Source organism: Phascolarctos cinereus, unplaced genomic scaffold (assembly GCF_003287225.1).
Source record: "Phascolarctos cinereus isolate Bilbo 61053 unplaced genomic scaffold, phaCin_HiC Scaffold_4;HRSCAF=312, whole genome shotgun sequence".
In the NCBI taxonomy this organism is placed as follows: domain Eukaryota; kingdom Metazoa; phylum Chordata; class Mammalia; order Diprotodontia; family Phascolarctidae; genus Phascolarctos; species Phascolarctos cinereus.
Genome location: NW_027555847.1, coordinates 709,228,124 through 709,246,862, shown reverse-complemented (window position 1 = coordinate 709,246,862; position 18,739 = coordinate 709,228,124). Strand labels below are relative to the sequence as shown.

The 18,739-nt window shown below is 51.3% G+C and overlaps 1 protein-coding gene across 1 annotated transcript in view; it reads left to right on the top strand.

Moving 5' to 3' along the window:
- Window positions 1-11,740, top strand: part of GCN1 (GCN1 activator of EIF2AK4) — a 62,199-nt gene extending 50,459 nt beyond the window's left edge. The window contains 14 exon segments of the mRNA XM_021007926.2: window positions 373-537; window positions 2,071-2,232; window positions 2,437-2,529; window positions 2,737-2,880; window positions 2,972-3,241; window positions 3,463-3,576; window positions 5,150-5,380; window positions 5,814-6,007; window positions 6,567-6,681; window positions 8,701-8,797; window positions 9,046-9,194; window positions 9,903-10,010; window positions 10,402-10,620; window positions 11,051-11,740. Of these exon segments, the coding sequence (XP_020863585.1) occupies window positions 373-537; window positions 2,071-2,232; window positions 2,437-2,529; window positions 2,737-2,880; window positions 2,972-3,241; window positions 3,463-3,576; window positions 5,150-5,380; window positions 5,814-6,007; window positions 6,567-6,681; window positions 8,701-8,797; window positions 9,046-9,194; window positions 9,903-10,010; window positions 10,402-10,620; window positions 11,051-11,176 (2,187 nt within the window). The 3' untranslated portion in view covers window positions 11,177-11,740.
- Window positions 11,741-18,739: the final 6,999 nt, after the last annotated feature.

The window sequence follows — 18,739 nt, the reverse complement described above, 5'->3', positions numbered from 1 at the left end:
CTCTCTAAAACATTCTTTCCAGGCCCAGCTTCCCTTAAGTCAAAGCATAATATTGATAGGCCTAGAAAACTTTGGTTTTAAGATCAGAGGGAGTTGGCTCATGACCATGTAGCACACAGGAGTTTGTGTCCATCTGTAGATGTTGGCTCTTGCTGTGGTCTGGCTGGCTGTGTTTGGATCTTAGAGAGAATTTTGTTTTTGATTATATTTTATATGTGCCCTGAAGACTTTGCAGTATGAGAATGTTGAAAATTCAAAGATATGAGATGGATAAAATTTCCTAGTTGGATTTTCTCTTGGGTTGACTTCTCAGCGTTCTGGGAAGTCTCAACAAGGGCTTTGTGGAAAGATGTACGTGATTTCTGCTGACAGATTGCTGCACGGACATTGGGAGATCTCGTCCGGAAGCTGGGGGAGAAAATCCTGCCGGAGATCATCCCTATCCTTGAGGAAGGCCTGAGGTCCGAGAAGAGCGATGAGAGGCAGGGCGTGTGTGTGGGGCTCAGTGAGATCATGAAGTCCACCAGCAGGGACGCGGTGAGTGCGGACCCTTCCAGCGGCCAAAGTGTGACTGAGCCGGGCCCACCACGGCCGCTGCCTTGGGGGCTGTCTGCTGTGTATGTGCTGTGTGTGTTATTGGTGCATTGTGTGTAATGGGCACAGGGCGCATATGTGCCGTGTGTCATGTGACTGTTGTACTTGTGTGTTTGTGTGTGTATTATTTTTGTGTGTTGTGTGTGTGTGTGTACTTGTTGGACTTGGCATGAATGACTGTGGGCACAGAGCAGGTGTGGATGGCGTATTTGCTGCACTAGTGATAGCTGGTATTTCTAAGGGCTTTAAAGAACTTTCTGACCTTTCTTCTAAGGTAATTTGATCCTTGAAACATTTCTGGGAGGTTGGTTGGGAATAAGTCTCATCTAAAATTGAGACCAAGAGGTCCTGATGAAGTGACTGACATATTGGCCCAGAAATAGACCTTGCATTCCCGGCATCTCCCACCTGACAAGCTGCAGGGCACGCCTAGCAAACGAGAGAGCAGTTTATTTGAAAATGATCCGGGGGCCTTAGTGGACTTGCAGTACGTCACCAGTGTGGTCTGGCAGCCAAAGAGGGAACCTCAGACTCCCTTCAGAGATACCTGTGGTGTGCCCAGAGGCAGCTGGTGGTCCTGCTGTATTCCTTCTTGATTAGGGAAAATGAAAACACGTATGCTTAGGCCTGCGGTTGCCACGCTGGGGGCGGGGTGGAGGTAGGAGGTGTGGCACAGCAGAAGAGGCAGAAGACGGAGCCAGGACAGCAGCCAGGAGGTGGAAAAGCTTTGGGAACATGCCACGGGAGGGATCGGTGGGAAGAACTGGGAATGTGGAACATGGGAAAGAGAAGATGGTACTCTTGTCACTGCCTTGAGGCCTTTGAAGGGCTGGGCCCTGGATTCCCTCCAGGAGAGGCTGGCGAAGCCCTTTCGGAAGTGTGGGAGAGGGCATTCTGGACCAGGCGGCTGCCAAGGCCCCTCTGGAGATGCTGGTGATGGGGAGGAGCACATCTGGCAGTGCTCACCAACCCTCATTTTGGGCATTAGGAAACAGGTTCAGAGCCACTAGAGGGCGCCACGGGCACAGAGTGCTGGGCCTGGAGTCAGGAGGACCTGAGTTCAAAGGTGGCCTCACATACTTCCCAGCTGTCACTGGGTCTGGGCAAGTCACTTCACCATGGCTTGCCTCACTTTCCTTCAATGTCAGATGGGGATCTGGTGTATAGTAGGCGCTTAATCAGTGTGAGCTCTCAGGCTCTGAGTTCAGTGACTTGCCTGTGGATAAGCAGCTATTAATGTGAGAGGTTGGATTGGAACCCAGGTCCCTGACTCCCTGTCTCATCTCCTCTCAGTACTGCACACTGCTTCTGGTGGTGAAGATGACTTTCATTCATAGGGTTTTAGGGCAGACCCTCTGTCTCCTTCTGCTTCCTCCCTTTTGGCCCATCCCCAGCTCCTGGTTCCTGCTCTGCCCTGGCCTTTGGGACTGCAGAGTCTCTGCTGACATAGCTTCTGTGTGCTTGACCCTGTGGCAGGTGCTGTTCTTCTCTGAGTCCCTGGTGCCCACGGCCAGGAAGGCCCTCTGTGACCCCCTGGAGGAGGTCCGGGAGGCAGCTGCCAAGACCTTTGAACAGCTCCACTCCACCATCGGCCACCAGGCCCTTGAGGACATCTTGCCCTTCTTGCTGAAGCAACTGGTAAGTGGGCTCAGTGGGTCAAGGGGCTAGGCCGGATGAGCTTGGGGGTGTGTGTGTGCGTGTGTGTGTGCACGTGCGCACACATGCGTGCTTCTTCCTGGGGAGGTGGACAGGGTGAGGAGGGAGAGTGGTCGGGGTCTGAGGGGGTGGAGGGGTGCAGCACAGACTGGGCTCCTGGAGCTCATCTCTTGCCTCTTTCTTCAGGATAATGAAGAGGTGTCAGAATTCGCCTTGGATGGTCTGAAACAAGTCATGGCTGTCAAAAGTCGTGTGGTGCTGCCCTACTTGGTGCCCACAGTACGTCCCTTGGGCAAGTTCCCTGTGAAGGGCCTGCTGTGCCATTGCACCGAGGCGATGAGGAGGCTCTGGGGGAGGGTGGATTCTTCCTAGCAGTTCCTCAAGGCATGGAGGGAATGAATATTCCCAGGGCTGCCATTGGCGGCCTTGAATGGGCACTGGGAGGTCCCTTCCGTAATGCGTTGTTCTTTCCCTCCTTCCCGCCAGCTGACATCTCCGCCTATCAACACCCGGGTGCTGGCCTTCCTTTCCTCTGTGGCAGGCGATGCTCTGACCCGCCACCTTGGGGTGATCCTGCCGGCCGTCATGTCAGCTCTGAAGGAGAAGCTGGGCACCAATGAGGAGGCGCAGGTAAGGGGCCAGCGCAGCTGTGGGGCCAGGGCAGCGGGTCTGTTTTGGCCTAGAGAATGCGTGTTCACTGCCCTTTGCTCGCTGTCTTTAGGAGATGGCAAACTGTCAGGCTGTCATCTTGTCAGTGGATGACGAGGCCGGCCACCGGATCATCATCGAGGACCTGCTGGAGGCTACCCGCAGCCCGGAGGTGGGCATGAGGCAGGCGGCCGCCATCATTCTCAACATCTACTGCTCCAAGTCGAAGGCAGATTACACGGGTCACCTGCGTGGTCTCGTTTCGGGCCTGATTCACCTCTTCAATGACTCCAATGCTGTGGTCCTGGATGAGAGCTGGGATGCCCTGAACGCCATCACAAAGGTGGGCTGGCTGCTGGCACCAGTCACAGGATCTGCTGTTCTCATCCGTTGGCGGGCCCACAGAGGGCACTTAGATTTAGCCTTGTCGGTCAATTGCCAGATACTGTGAATGTCAAGTAAATTAAATCAGCAGCTTGACGCCTTGAGAACATTTAAGCACTTCTGCCGCGGAGATAATTAACACTCTGATGTCCGTTTCTGCTCTCCCCTGGATTTCTTTAGAAGCTGGATGCTGGGAGCCAGCTGGCACTCATTGAGGACCTGCACAGAGACATCCGGTTGGTGGGGAATGAGACCAAGGGAGAGCACGTGCCAGGATTCTGCATCCCCAAGAAGGTAAAGGACCCGTGGGGGCCATCTGGCCGCTGGGCCGAGCACTGCACCGCGTGAGGCGCCTGGACACACCCTGCTCTGATGGTTGTCTGCCTGGCCTGGTCAGACCCGAACGAGGGCCTGGGCTTTGTAAACACATGGCCTCCTCTCGTGATTATTCCAAATAGTAGATTCTGCTGATGAAATGCCTTTAAAAGTAATCCTGTGAAGTGTCTAGTGTTGGTGGTGTTATCACCGTCTTACAGATGAGGAGACTGGGGGTCAAAAGTGACCTAAGTGACACAGTGAGGACTTGAGCTCAGGTCTTCTGACTTCAGATCTCTGCTGTACTGCAGACACTTTGGTGGATGCTAGACATACAAAGACAAAAGGAGAGGGCCCCCGGCCTCAAGGACCTGCTGTTCTTCTGGGGTCATAGAGCATATTTGCAGATAAATAAATCCACAACAATCTAGGCAGGGGTGGTGCTACTAAAAAACTGAAGGCAGCTAGAAGGGTCCTTGAGGGGAAGGGCATTTGAGCTGAATCTGGCTTGAGGGGGATGGAGAAGAGCCCAGAGGTCTAAGAGGGAGGGAGAGCAAGCCAAATGGGAGGCATGGGAGGCACAGCCTGTGCAGAGACCTGGAGAAAGGGAGGTGAAATGTCACGAGTGGGAATGGCAAGGGGGATCCTCTGACTAGAATCCAGTGTCAAGGAGACGTCAGCCTGGGAAGGAAGGCGAGAGCTTGACAGCGCCAGACAGAGGAGTTAGCTGGTCGCCTCCGGGCACTGGAGGCGGGGAGCAGTTAGAAGGTGGTTGGCCCAGTGTCATGGGGAGAAGGGGAGGATGCTAGTCACGCTGAGGAAGCAGAAAACCAAGCAGTTTGGTGGCACAGGGGATGGGCTACCAGGCTTGGAGTCAGGAAGACCTGAGTTCAAATCCACTCTCCCTCTGACACTGACTAGCTGTGTGACCCTGAGCAAATCACTTAGTCTCTGATTGCCTCATCTGTAAAATGGGAACCCTAATAAGCACCTCCCTCCCAGGCTTGTTGCAAGGATCAGGTGAGGTGATTGTAGAGTGCTTGGTACAGTGCCCAGCACACCGAAGGCACTATGTAAAGGTTAGCTGGCAATTGACAAGACTTGGCGGCTGATTTGATATTGGGGGTGAGGGTGGTGAGACTTAGGGGTCCAGAGCAGACTCGGGTGAGCAGAAGAAAGGGGGTGATGTTCCTAGGCAGAGGGAAGGCGGGTTTAGGGGGAAAGCGGTAGCTTCTGTTGAGTGTGAGCTGCTAGTCGGCCACGTGGCCGAGAAGTGAGATTGGAGCTCGGGGAGCTGAAGACAGGTAGGTCTGAGGGTTGCCTCACCAGGCCTCCTCCCCCCACACACGGAGTATGGAGGTCCTGCTGAGGAGACCAAGCTGTGCCGTCTGTCAGCTGTACCTGTCGCTCTGTCCATGGTGGGTGTCCCTAGGCAGCACTCAAATCATCTTGTCACAGTACCCTGGGCCCACTGAATACATGTCCTCTGGGAGCTGCTGGTGGGTGGGTTGGATTCTAAGTCCCTCTGACTCAGGCGTCATCCTGTTGTTAGGGAGTGACCTCAATACTCCCTGTGCTTCGGGAGGGAGTCCTGACTGGCAACCCAGAACAGAAAGAAGAAGCAGCCAGAGCCTTGGGCTTGGTGATCAGATTGACCTCTTCTGAAGCCCTGAAGCCCTCTGTGGTCAGTATCACCGGCCCTCTCATTCGCATCCTGGGAGACCGCTTCAGCTGGAATGTGAAGGTGGCCCTGCTGGAGACCCTGAGCCTCCTCCTGGCCAAGGTCAGTGGGTGCAGGACCCTCACCAAGATATTTCCCCCAGGGTAGCTCTCACCCTCGGCCCCTCCCACACCTGAAAGAGTGGCCCAGTGAGAATGTTGGGACAAGTCCTTCACCCCCTGCAGGCAGAGGGGATAAGACACAGTTCGGGGCTGTGTAATTACCATCTGTGTAGTAGACTCCACTTGGGCATTACGGCCAGAAAAGAGGAAGACGAGGGAGAAGCCAGCTGTTGGACGTTGTGCATGCTCGGTCACCTTTATGAATACATAGACTTTTTTTTATTTTGGAGGGGGTTGAGGGAGACACAGCCACATGCTGGGTGAACAAGAGCCCCTTGCCTCGAGTGCTGCTTCTGGCCTTTCCCCATTTCCTTTTGTGGTCTGTCCCTGGGCACAGCCAGAGCCCAGCGCTGAGACTTAGGTGGCCTCTCCAGGTCGGGATCGCCCTGAAGCCCTTCCTGCCTCAGCTGCAGACGACCTTCACCAAAGCTCTCCAGGACTCCAACCGAGCCGTGCGCCTGAAAGCTGCCGATGCCTTGGGCAGGCTCATTGCCATCCACATCAAGGTGGACCCCCTGTTCACAGAGCTTCTGAATGGAATCCGCGCCACTGAGGACTCGGGTATCAGGTGAGGTGGGAGAGAAGCAGGCGTGAGACCAGGCCAAAGCTTCCCCCCTCCCCAGCACAGTCAGGGGCTGTGCCTGACATAATGGCTGCGGTGGCTATGGAGTGAGGGGAGAATGGGCCGTTTCTGCAGTGAGAGACCTGAACAGGGCAACTACCTTCAAGTCCTTTCATTGATTTGCCACGAATGCTGTTAGCTTTATCTAAGTGCCAGGGTGAAACCCACCTAGTTGCTCTTCTCCGTGGGGGTCACAGAAATAATGAAATGAGTGTTTTTAGTGACTCGTGCCTGGCACAGCCACCCTTCTTGAGCAAGAGGCCTCCCCTCTCAGGATCGGTTTTCCTAGAAGGGTTGAGTGTGTCTCGTATGTCAGTGTTAACATGGCAGCTACAAAGTATGTCCAGACAGAAGTCCCCCAGTGGGGTTCTTTGTCGTCTAAAACGATAGCCATGGGAAGCCCACCAGTTTGTGGCTTAACCTGGGGCTGAGATATGTCCAGTTGAGCAGGGAGAATCACAGATGAGGAAGACTAGGCCTTAAAATAGAATGTATGGTTTTGTAGAGACACCATGCTGCAGGCTCTGAGGTTTGTCACCCATGGAGCAGGGGGCAAAGTGGACACAGCCATTCGGAAGAGCATCACCACTGTCCTGCTTGGCATGCTGGGACATGACGAGGTACTGCTTCATCCCCAGTGCTCCTGGCCACTCTAGTGCCTGACATTCGGATTTTTGGAGGGAATCTATTCTTTTCTTTTGTCTTCTTTTCCATTCTTTCAGTGAGTATCATTGGGGAATGGAAGTTATTCCACTTGGGTCAGAGGAATCTGGAGCAGCACTGTGCTGGGCACTTGAAAGGGCTGGCTTCCTCTGTAAGATTACCTCTTCCCACCCTCCACTCTGCTCATTCTTTCTCTCTCCTTCTCACACATGCACATACACCGTTCATCAGCTGCAGTGTGTGGGAACAGGACAGGGAGACGGTCCAAAGATGGCACCTTTGCTTGGTGATAATGTTTACCTGTTCCTGCGGATGGCTGGGCACATTTGGGCACATCAGGGGTTGCAGTTGCTTAATTAGCATTTATTACAGCTTCAGAAATCCTGTTTTGTTTCCCAGACACTTTTCCCCAAACGAAGTCTGTCTTAGGGCCACATCCTGTCCTTACGTGTGGGACGGCACAGTCACAGGTGTCTGTCTGGTATGGGAAGCAGGGAGCCTCAGGTTTGGGTCGGCAGGTCAGGGTGGCTCTCAGAGGTGGGGCAAACACCCCTCACCCTGGGAAGTGGCCCAAGGAAGCTGTTTGGATTAGTGGAAGTCAGGAGTGGGTGGGGCATTTCCAGACCCGGCTTGGACCCCAGATGCTGCTGGTTTTCACTTGGGGGTTTTGAGAGATTCATGCTCGATTATGACTGCTCTCTGCATCCTTCCCATACCACTTTTGTTTTGTAACTGTCTGACGTTGAGATGCAATGTCATCTGTGTTGGTGCCTTCTTTTCCTGCTGGACTCTAAGCTGCATGAGGGCCTGGACTGTGTCTTCTCTCACCTGTGTATCTCCCCCAGCAGTGCTCTGCACACTGTAGATGCTAGTGTTTATTGAAGGAATGAAGGATTCTTGGTAAAGCTCCACACACCTGACGTGGCAGTTTTACCTCCCCTCCCCCCTTCCCCTGCCTGCCCCAGGGGCAGAGATGGTGCCCTGCCAATGGGGATGTTTGCCCTGAGCATCAGTCGCATGTCAATTAATTGTGTTACTGAGTGAGTGAGGGGTTAAAGCAAAAGATGCAAACGAATCCAAACATGCAGCTCCACTGAGTGCATTGTAATTCCGCCAGCACTCGTTAAGTGCCTGCTGCATGCAGGGCAGCCTTGTGCTAGGCCCTCCTGTAGCCCGGCTCGTCTGTTTGTGGCTCTGTTCACAGTTCAGTGGCTTCACTCTGGCTGTGTTTTGTCAGACTTATTCTGCAGCTTCTGCTGGACCGTATCAGCCCATTCTCATTCGTCCTCACTCCAGATAAAGCTTGTGGCTTAATTAGTCATTCTCTCCACGTGATCAGAGCTGACCAGTACAAGGCCCCGCTTTGGGTGCTCACGGCAAAGGCAGCAAGTAGCCTGGCATTTTATATGACTCATTTTGGTGCAGGGCACATTGCAGGAATGATTGTGTTTATCGAGATCTGCTTTGATTGGTGGGTGGTGAAGGTCTGCCCTCAGCCCCCTGGTGGCCCCCCCTTGCCTCTGGCTCGTGGCAGTTTTGGATTGCCTGAGAGGACAGGCAGGAAGTGGGGGTGGGGTGTCCTGATGGTCTTCGGCAGGTCACTGACTTCTTTGTTACTTTTTTATCTGTAAATTGGGCACATCTTCTGCCCCCTCCCTGACCTATAGGCTTCTTAGGTAATGGAGATGATAAATGTCATACTTAGAGACTCCCACTCTATCAGTAAAGGTGTTCTTTGCTATCATGAAGATGATCCCCAATCCCTTTCCCCCAACTAAAGTCTCTGTAATTAAGTAAAGTGTGGAGGGTGTAATGTTGGAGCTCCACTCCTCTCTGGCAGTTAATAGCTCAGCGTCTGATTCTGCCTGGTGTCAGGTGCACAGATGTGGAGAGGGAGTGGAGGACTGGAGCAGTGCCTGCCTTAATGCTGTCTGGCCTGCCCTCACTTGGTCTCTCATCCTCTCTCCATCCCATAGGATGCCACGAGGATGGCCTCTGCCGGCTGCCTGGGGGAGCTGTGTGCCTTTCTAACCGAGGAAGAGCTGAATGCTGTGCTCCAGCAGCACCTGCTGGGTAAGTCTGAGCACTGGGGTTCCCCATGTGGCCTCTTCCCAGACTCAGCCTCCTTATCAGCATTCCTTGGAAGCAGGGCTGAGCTCCCCTTAGGGCTCTGGCTGTACAAAGGAAAAGGGAGTGGCAGCCCTGAGCTGCTCTGAGACATGGCTGGCCAGCCCAGGACACTCATCTGGGAGCATCTCCAGAATGGCAGCATCTTGGGGCCCTTCCCCAACAGCTGACTGGGGTTGTATCGTCCCCTTCAGCGGATGTGTCTGGGATCGACTGGATGGTGCGGCACGGGCGAAGCCTGGCGCTTTCTGTGGCCGTGAACGTGACTCCGGGCCGACTGTGTGAGGCCAGATATGGCCCTGATGTCGAGGAGATGATTCTGAGCAATGCCACAGCAGACAGGGTAAGATCATAAAGCTTAGGGGCCTCCAGCTCTCCATAGGGTAGGGTGAAGAAGAGTGGTCTCCGGGGGGCAGCTAGGTGGCACAGTAGATAGAGCACTGGCCCTGGAGTAAGGAGGATCTGAGTTCAAAATCTGGCCTCAGGCACAAAACATTCACTAGCTGTGTGACTCTGGGCAAGTCACTTAACCCCATTGCCTAGCTAAAAAAAAAAATAAGAAGAAAACTGGTCCCAGAGTCTTCTGGCAGTGTAAGTCCCCGCACGGCCCCCAAATCATTCAGGGACCTTGGGCCCAAAATCATAGCTGATGTTTATGTCATGCTGTGATCCTCATGGCAGTTTTTCAAGGTGTGGGCCATGGGAGCTGTTATCCCCATTTTATAGATGAGGAACCCGACAGCTGGGAGAATGATGTGACTCATCTGGGCCAGTGGCTAGTGAGTGTCGGAGGTGGAATGGACGCCCCCCCCCCCGGACACTTCCCGTTACTTCACTGGGATTTAGTTTCCCCATCTGTAAAGGGAGGGCTCCCCAGCCCCAGCCTTGGGGCATCAGCCATGGTGTCCTGGCACCCAGGACAGGGCGGCTTCGACAGCTCTTCGGCACCGTTGACAGCGATGCCCTTTCTGGGCCGGGACGGCATTTACAGCGAAGGGACGAGCGGTGGTGGGAGCCCGTTCTCTGCCCTTTGTCCTCTGTGTCCCTACAGATCCCTATTGCAGTGAGTGGCATCCGGGGCATGGGCTTTCTGATGAAGTATCACATTGAAACAGAAGAGGGAAACCTGCCAGGGAAGATCTCTGGCCTCTTCATTAAGGTGAGTGGGAGTCAGGGCTGAGCTTGTGGGCTCTGAATGACTTTGGGCCTACTCTCCCCTTCCCTCCCCCACCCTTGCAGCATCAGCCACACCTTGGGTCCCCTCCCCTCCTGCTCATCAGGGCGTTAGTAGAGTCCTTGTCAGGGCCCGTGGTGGGGGAGCCCTGTGAGATTGGAAATGTGTCCACGGAGCAGTCTCACGAGGGCCGCTGTTTCCCGGAGGTGCCAGCGTTCTGAGGAGGCAGCCTGACAGACTGGGGATGGGAGCAGACCGGGGCTGAGAAGGGCTTCTGTCGTTAAGTTGGGTATGTGGGAAATGGAGTCCAGACCCCCGGCCCTGCCCATGTTTCCTGCAGTTCTGTGTGTTGTCCCTTCCCCTCCCCTCTCACCAGTGTCTGCAGAATCCATCCAGTGACATCAAGCTGGTAGCTGAGAAGATGATCTGGTGGGCCAATAAAGACCACCTGCCCTCGATGGATCCTCAGGCCATCAAGCCTATTCTGAAGGCCCTTTTAGATAACACTAAGGACAAGAACACGAGCGTGAGGGCCTACAGTGACCAGGCCATTGTCAACCTCCTCAAGATGAGAGAGGGCGAAGAGGTGCTGCAGGTGAGGAGGGCTCCTTTTCTACTTCTCGTTCCCTGTTAGTGACTTTGGAGGTCTCCCCCGAACACAGACACGCACACACTGTGCTTCGCTCATTGTTACTGAGGGTGGTTACAGGCGGGGCTTGGGAGGAGTCTCTCCTCAGGTTCAGGTTGCCGGCATTTTATGTGCCCTGCAGTCCTTGACAGGCCCCTCCTGTTCCTCCTTCATCTTTGTAACTGCTAATGCTCACTGGGGGGCTGGTGGTAGTGAGCTGAGTGGAAAGTGGGGCAGGCCCTTTGATTTTTTGGCGACACCCAGAGCTGCTGGGTTCTCTGGTCTTTTCCTGTTGCCCATACCCAGGGGCTCCATTGCTAAGATTTGTGAAATTGTAGCTGCTCTGCATTTGAGCCCAAACTTCCCAATCTGTCTCCTCTCTTCTCCGTCCTGACAGTCTGTCTCCAAGATCCTGGACGTGGCTAGCTTGGAGCTTCTGAATGAGAGTTGCCGAAGGTCCCTGAAGAAACTGGCCAGCCAGCCCGACTCCGTGGAACAGATCGATGACACCATTCTGACGTGACCCCGCAGGGCCCGCTGAGCTGAGTGTGGTCCCAGCCTTTCGACTCTGCACCGATTCTCAGTGTTTTCATTTTTGAAAATGTTCATTCTAACTGGGGCATAGGAGACAGGGTTCCCAGAGAATATTTTACTATCTAAACAGACCCCAGCCAAAGCCTTAATCAGACCCACATGCAGCTGAGAACGGCCTCCCTTTCTCACCCCCTCCTCTAGGGACAGGCAGGCAGTGCACACATGGAAGGCAGCTCCCCACCGGCCCTTGGCCCGCAGAGCCTGCTTGGGCAGCTGCGGAGCTGACCCATCCGTTCTGGGCTGAAGCTCGAGGCAGCACCAGCCCTTTGCCCAGCCCTGCACACCAGGCCTGGGCAGGTGGGGGTGCTTGGGGGTGCTCAGTGAGTTTGGCTTTTTATTCTTGCGCTGCTCGTGACTGGTTCAGTACATCAAGCTCCTGTCAGACTGGAAGGGCAGTTAAATAGCCTTAGCAATGAATGAGTGTGAGCTGGGGAGAGGGGGAGTAAATGCAGGCTGTTTAAAGGACAAATGTTTAATAAAGGCTTTGATTTCATCTTGATGCCCACAACTCTGTCCTTCCTGCAGACATTGCCCAAGTAGACTACATGGGATCTCCATCATCAGAGAGGGGCTTTACAGTTGTTCTCTTTTACCTGGGGTCTGCGTTTTATCTTTAGCCCAGCTGTCCTGCACTTGGAAGCAGATATTGGCCTCTGACACTGGCCCCTCCCTCTACCCTCTGCTGATATCCCAGGTCTTACTGAATCGAAGGGAAACTTCTTGCCATGTAGAGTATCAGAGCTAAGGGCCGGTTGCTTTGCTGAGCTTTCATCAAAACCAAGCAGTGGGGTAGGCTCTCTCCTTCCCTTTTTGTGGGTATTACCAGTCAGATCTGTATTGGGGGAATGCAGTGTTCTGATTAACCAGTTCCCTGTTCTCCACTCTAAAGCTGATTGGTGAGGTTGGGTCCTTCTGGAAGGAAATCAACCTTGGAAGAAAACCCCACCACCGGTGGTGAAAGAGCCCCATTCTTGGTACAAGGAGCTTACAAGAGGAAATCAGAGAGGCAGGTCAGCATCTGCCTGGCTTATGAATGACTTCCTTCCTCCTGGTTCTTAGAAGGCTCGTGACGCCCGCCCTTGTCCTGTCCTGTCTGCAGGAGCACACCCCCTGTGCCTGATGACATCAGCTTTTCTGAGCCATTTCCCTCAATGCTCTTGTCAGAACTGCTGACTGAGACTGTTAGGGGCAGAAAGAAAGAGAGAAGGCAATGAAATGACTGTGAAGAGGCTTCAAGAAGGTGTAAAGCACGAGAGAAAAGTAAGTCATGCTTAGTAGTGGACAGGATTGCAGCTGCCTCTGTTTGGTGCCAGCAGTGGAGGAGGACAAAGTGATCTGGAGGGCCTCGGCACTTTCTGATCCAGACCCTTCTGTCTCACGGACCTGGCCCAGCTTCTTGCCTCTGGAGCAGTCTCAGCTGGCTCCTTGTAATTGTAGAATGTTGGGGCTGCAAGGCACCTCGAGAGGCCAGCTTCGTAGACATCCCACACAAGGGAACTGTCTCGTGGAAACCATGGGAACCGTTTCCAGGATTCCAGGGGCCACTGGGACCCTCACAGTTGGCCCAGGGCATCAGCCTAGCAAACCACTTGCCTACATGTTGTCAGTTAGTTCTGGCATGATCATCTGAAAGCTGAGTTGTTACGAAGAATAAGCTCTGACCAGCACCAGTGGGAGGGTTGGGGCAGGAGAAGTCTGCTCTGTGGAGAGCCAAAGGCGACCTCTTTTTCCCTTGTGATCCTTAAAACTGTTGTAGCTGCCATCAGCCTTCAGTTTCCAGAGCCCAGAGTTGCATGGGAGACCTGATGAATTGAAAGTGTAAGATGCTCAAGAAAATTCATGTATGCTTTGCTCAAATTAAAAACAAACCAAAGCCCAAATGCACCTGGTTCCATTCCAGAAACTGGAGAAGGAAGAGTTCTTTCTGTTCAGAATAGAAGAGAGAAGGTTGATTCATCGAGGGAAATGACTCAGGGGCTCACCAAGTAGCTTAAATTGCACTCTCTGAGCAGGAAAGAGTGTGGTAAAAGGCTGTCACCAAGAGATCGAGTGGGGCCATGGAGAGCAGACTTCATCATCTTCAGGGCTGACTCAAAAACAGCAGCCAAGATCAGTGGGTGGGGCTGGACTTGGGGGTCAAAAAGACCTGGCTTCAAATCCTGCCTCTTGACACTTACTAGCTGTGTGACCCTGGCAAGGCACTTAACCTGGTACACCTGGTACACATAGTTTTCCTTATTGCTAAAATGGAGGAGTTGACAATTGGCCTCCAAGGTCCCTGCACTCCACTTATGATCCTATGATCGAATTCGTAGGATGAAAGTCCTTGATGCCTAAGCGGTGCTATAGCGACTCAGGGTGGCGGGCCTGGCATTGACATGGGAGGCACAGGGACCCTCGATGTTGGCTCCAGTCACCCCCAGGGTTCTGCTGCCCGTGTTGTCCCAACATGGTTTCCATCTCTTCCCAGGGCTTGGGGGAAGGAATAGAGACTGGATATTCTGTGGGTGACAAATAATCTCCTATCCAAGTATGATCTGTACCCAGAGTAGAAAGTTGAAGCTGTTCACCCTGTAGTTAGTGGAAACGAGTCATTCCTTCCCTAAGGTCTCATTTTCGTTCTCTATAAAGTAGGGGGATTGGACTGTATGTGTTAATAAATTTGTTATTCTCAAAGAGGTAATTTAGATCCCTAAAAGCTCAAAGTTATCTTCACAGGGGAGGTAGAACTTTCTCCCACTAAAGCATTATTGGTAAGTTTTGAGTTATCATTCATGTATCTAAGGTACATTTTAGTTATTCTCCAAAGAAAGCACAATCTTACGCCAGCTGTGGTTAGAGAGGGCTGCATGTGGAATAAGATGACCTGAGTCAAGTCCCAGGCTTTGTTCCTTTTCATCATGTGCATCTAGATGTTACTTGTTTTTATGTCCTGGAGATGGTTGTGGTACGTCCCCTACATAGATAGTAGTAAAATGCATTGGCCTTGAAAAATGGAATGGAGCACATGAGAGGCCCGAACCCGCCCCCCCCCCCAAATGCAGGAGGCTCAAATCTTGACTGCCCCTCATTTTGGGAAGCCAGCTTACGTCTCTGGGCCTCACTTCCTCATCTGTAAAATGTGAGTTGGTCTCAGTTTCTGAGGCCTCAGCCTTGAATCCATGATTCTGTGAAGGTCAGCTCCTCAAGCTTATTGGCCCCACCTCAGCCACGTGCATGTAATCATACCTTTGATCTTGCTATGACCCAAAATATGCCACCTCCATATTCAAAAATTCCAAAATGTGATCATAATCTATTTACTGTCTAGCTCTCCCTCTGCCTCCCCTCACCAAACCCCTCTTCATCCATACCATGACCTCCAATGCCTCGATACTCAGTTTTCTCCCAGGCCATCGTCTCTATGCTAGTCACTCTCTCTGCTTTTCCCCATCTTGACCAACACTACATTGTCCCCTTCTCTTGGGTCCCTGGACCCTGTATCATTCTGCTGATTGCATCCTGCCAAGCCTTAGCCTTGGATTGCTCCCACTATCCGCTGCCTTCACTCCTACACAGAACAAAACGGAAGTGGAGAAAATTGCGCACCACTTCTAATTGGACCCACTGCAGATTTATGTGATGCTACCTCAGCTGGACCCTCGCTGCTGCTAAGCAATCCTGTATCTCCCATTCTCCACCGAGGCTCTTCCAGACCTCTTCCCTCTTCAGACCTCCCATGGCTTCCTTTCTTCCTACCTTCTTGCCTTATGTTTTGCAGAAAGAAATGAGGCCATTTGCTAGGAGCTCCGTTATCTCCTATCACTCAGATGCCTTCTGTCACTCCTCCTCCACCCTTCTCACGTGAAGAGGGGGCCTTACTCCTTGCCGAGGTTAACCCCTCTTCATGCAGAAGGGATCTGATTCCACCCCATCCCTTCCAACAGACTGCCCCTTCTGTCACCCTTACTCTGTCACACATCTCCAATCTCTTCCCTTCTGCTGGCTCCTTCCCTGTTGCCTGTGAACTTGCCCATTTCCCTCCTATCCTGAAAATAACCCTCACTTGATCCTTCCGTCCCCACTCACTAGCATCCTGTGTCTCTTGGGCCTTTTGTAGCTAAACTCAAGAAGGCCATCTACAGTAGGTGCCTCCACTTTCTGTCCTCTCTCTTAACCCCATACGACCCAGCTTCTGACCTACTGAAACTGCTCTCTCTAACCCAACAAATAGTCTCTTAACTGCCAAATCTAAGGGATTTCTCAATCCTCGTTTTTCTTGACCTCTCTGTAGCCTTTGACACCATTGATCACTCTCTTCTCTCTAGGTCTTCAGAACGTCGTTGTCTCCTGGTTCTTCTATTTATCATTTCTGCTTACTGACCTCCCTGGCTTCCTTTAAGTCCCAACTAAAAGCTCATCTTCTACGGGAGGGCTTTCCCAACCCCTCTCAATTTCAGTGCCTTCCCTCCTATTTCCTGTTCATCCTATAGATAGCTTGTTTGTACATACTTGTTTCCATGCCGTCTCCTCGTTAGACTGTAAGCTCCTTGAGGGCAGGCTCTTTTTTGTATCCCTAGCATCTTGTACAGTATCTGCCACGTAGTAGGTGCTTAATGTTTATTGTCAGTCATGATTTACAGTTATCTTTCCAGTTACCAAATCTCAGAGTTGGAAGGGACCTCAGAAATCTGATCCAACCTGTACCTGAACAAGATCTTACTATATATCTGACAAGCGATCAGCTATTGTCTGGGGCGACTAGAGGTGGCTAGGTGACAGTGACTAGAGCACCAGGACTGGAGCTGGGAAAGCCTGAGTTCAAACACAGCCTCAGACACTTAATATAGCTGTGTGACCCTAGGCAGGTCATTTAACTGTGTTTGTCTCAGTTTCCGAAGCCATGCAATGAGCTGGAGAGCCAGTACCTTTGCCAAGAAACCCCAATGGGGTCACAGTGAATTGGATATGACTGAAACAACTCAGCAATAAAGGTGGCACGGTGGATAGTGTCCTGGGCCTGGAGTCAGGAAACTTGAGTTCAAATTGGGCCTCAGTCACTTGCTATCTGGGCAAATCACTTAGCCTCTGTTTGCCTCAGTTTCCTCATCTGTAAAATAGGGATAACAATAGCACCTACCTCTCAGGGTTGTGAGGATCAAATGAGAATAATATTTGCAAAGCATTTAGCACAGTACCCGGCACACAGTAAGCACTATGTAAATGTTGGCCGTTATTATTGCCTGGAGACTTCCAGGGAAGAGGGATGAATTGCCCTCCAAGGTAGCTCGTTTCATTTTTCGGTGGTAGTGCCAACTGTCATGAAGTTTTTCCTGACATCAAACCTAACTTTTCATTTTGGCAGCTTCCCCCCCATTGCTCCTAGCAGAAAAAGTGAAAATTCCCTCTCCCCAAGACAGCCCTTCAGACAGCTACCACGTCTTCTCCCTTTCTGTTTTCTCCAGATTAAATACCCCCAATTCCCTTTACTCAGTTCCCCACATGGCATAATCTTGTGGCTCTTCTCTGCATACGCTGCAGCTTGTGAATGCCCAGAACAAACTCAGTAGGCCAGGTACTGCCTGTCCTTGGGACCATCACTTCTCCAGTGCTAGAAGCTACGCAGTCTTAATGTAGCAGAGGCTGACATTAACTTTCACTGGTGACCTCACCCAGCCAGCTCCTGGGGGAGCCAGCGTGAAACGGGAGCTGCTGTTTGTGAGACAAAGGACCTTTCTTCTGCCTGAGTCTGGGGGATCTTGCTAAGTAAGGCATCTCTGAAGAGGCAGGGCCATCACTGGCTCATGGAGACAAGAACAGTTAAGTGTCAGAACCAGATGACAGAGCTGAGGGGGAGGGCTTTCTGTGTGGTGGGAAGGGAGCAAGCAGAAAACCTGGAGTCATGAATGATTTCTGAGAGATGGCAGGACACACAAGAATAACACGTGGGGTACAGGTAAGATCTTGTGAAGGGAGAAAGCTTTGTAGCAGCACCATTTAGGTGAGGTGTAAAGACAAGACTGGAGCTATTTTGTTTGCAATCATCTGGATGAGTAGTGTTAGTTTTTATAATGATGGTGATGATGATAACTAACTGGCATAAATATAGGACCTGAAGATTTGCAAAGTGAAGATGCTGAAATAAAACTGGAAAATAGATTTTTCCCCTTCCCCTTAATTCATGTGCTTCTCTCATGTGGACCAAATAACTTTATTATTTAACTAAAATAAAACCTCATATCTCTTTCTACCCTTCTTTGTGGAGGTGGGGGACTATGGGCATGTAACACTGTTATGTCAGTTTTTTTGATGTTCTGGTTAGTTTGCTTTATTTTTTTGTTTTAAGCGGGGGGCGCTCTGGGAGAAGGGAGGATATACTGGAAAGTGCAGGTGATGAAAAAACAAAAGATATTCAATAAAAACTTATTTTTAAAAAGCAAGAATAGCCACCCATTTTAAGGGGGGGGGAAGCCTCAATAAAATATAGTGAATAAAGAGACTGCTCTTAGAGTGGGCAAGACCTGTCTTCACCTCTGCCACATCCTGGCTTTGTGACTTTGGACAAGTTACTTAATCTCTTTGTGCTCCTAGATAGCTCTGAGACCACGAGTGCCTGATGAGCTGTCAATCTGCATCTGGTGGAGAGAATTTCCTACCCTGGCACAAATGAAATTACAGGTCTAGACTTTGAAAAAAAAAAACCAAAACCAAAAAAACCTGTCAATGCAAGGCTGCTGATGGGACCCTGGGATCATAGGTTTGGAGATATAGGGGACTGTCCAACTCCTCATTTTATAGATAGGGAAACTGAGGCTTAGAGAGGATCGGTGACTTGACCAAAGTCACACAGTCTTGTGACACCCCCAAAGTCCTCCCACTCCAATTCCAGTCCTCCTTCCACAGCCAAAGGAATTGGAATTAAGTTTATATAGTAAACGGAGATATAAATGGGGAATAATGAGTAAAGGAAAATATATAAATGAAAGAAATAAATCCATCTAGACCCAGGCACATAATGGGAAGAACTGAGTGCTGGCCGGATTCCTTTCTGCCTCCATTCTAGTCTTTGTGTCACCTCGACATTCTTCTGTAACATCTGGCTACATCACTCCTAGTTAAAAAAAATCTGTCATGGCTCCCTCTTCCTCATTCAGCCAGATTCAGACTCATCCAGCTGGTACGCAAATCCCTCTGCCATAGGATGGTGCCTAACCATTTTTTCCAGTGCTAACCACTGACATTTTCTATGTCTTTTCTAAACGGTTTGTCTTCCCTAGCACCTAGCATAGTACCCTGTACAAAGATGCATTTAATAAACGATTTATAAAAATTAGTTCTTGGACCCAAGAGTTGAAGATTTATTGAAGGAATCCTTAATTTCCCGAGCTGTTTCTAAAATTGGATTTCCCTGAAACTTTTTTTTTCATTTATAAAAGTTTGTGGCTGAATTATCACAAGGTCCAAATTAACGACATACAAACCTATGAGGTTTTATGTGACTGATAAGGGTTCA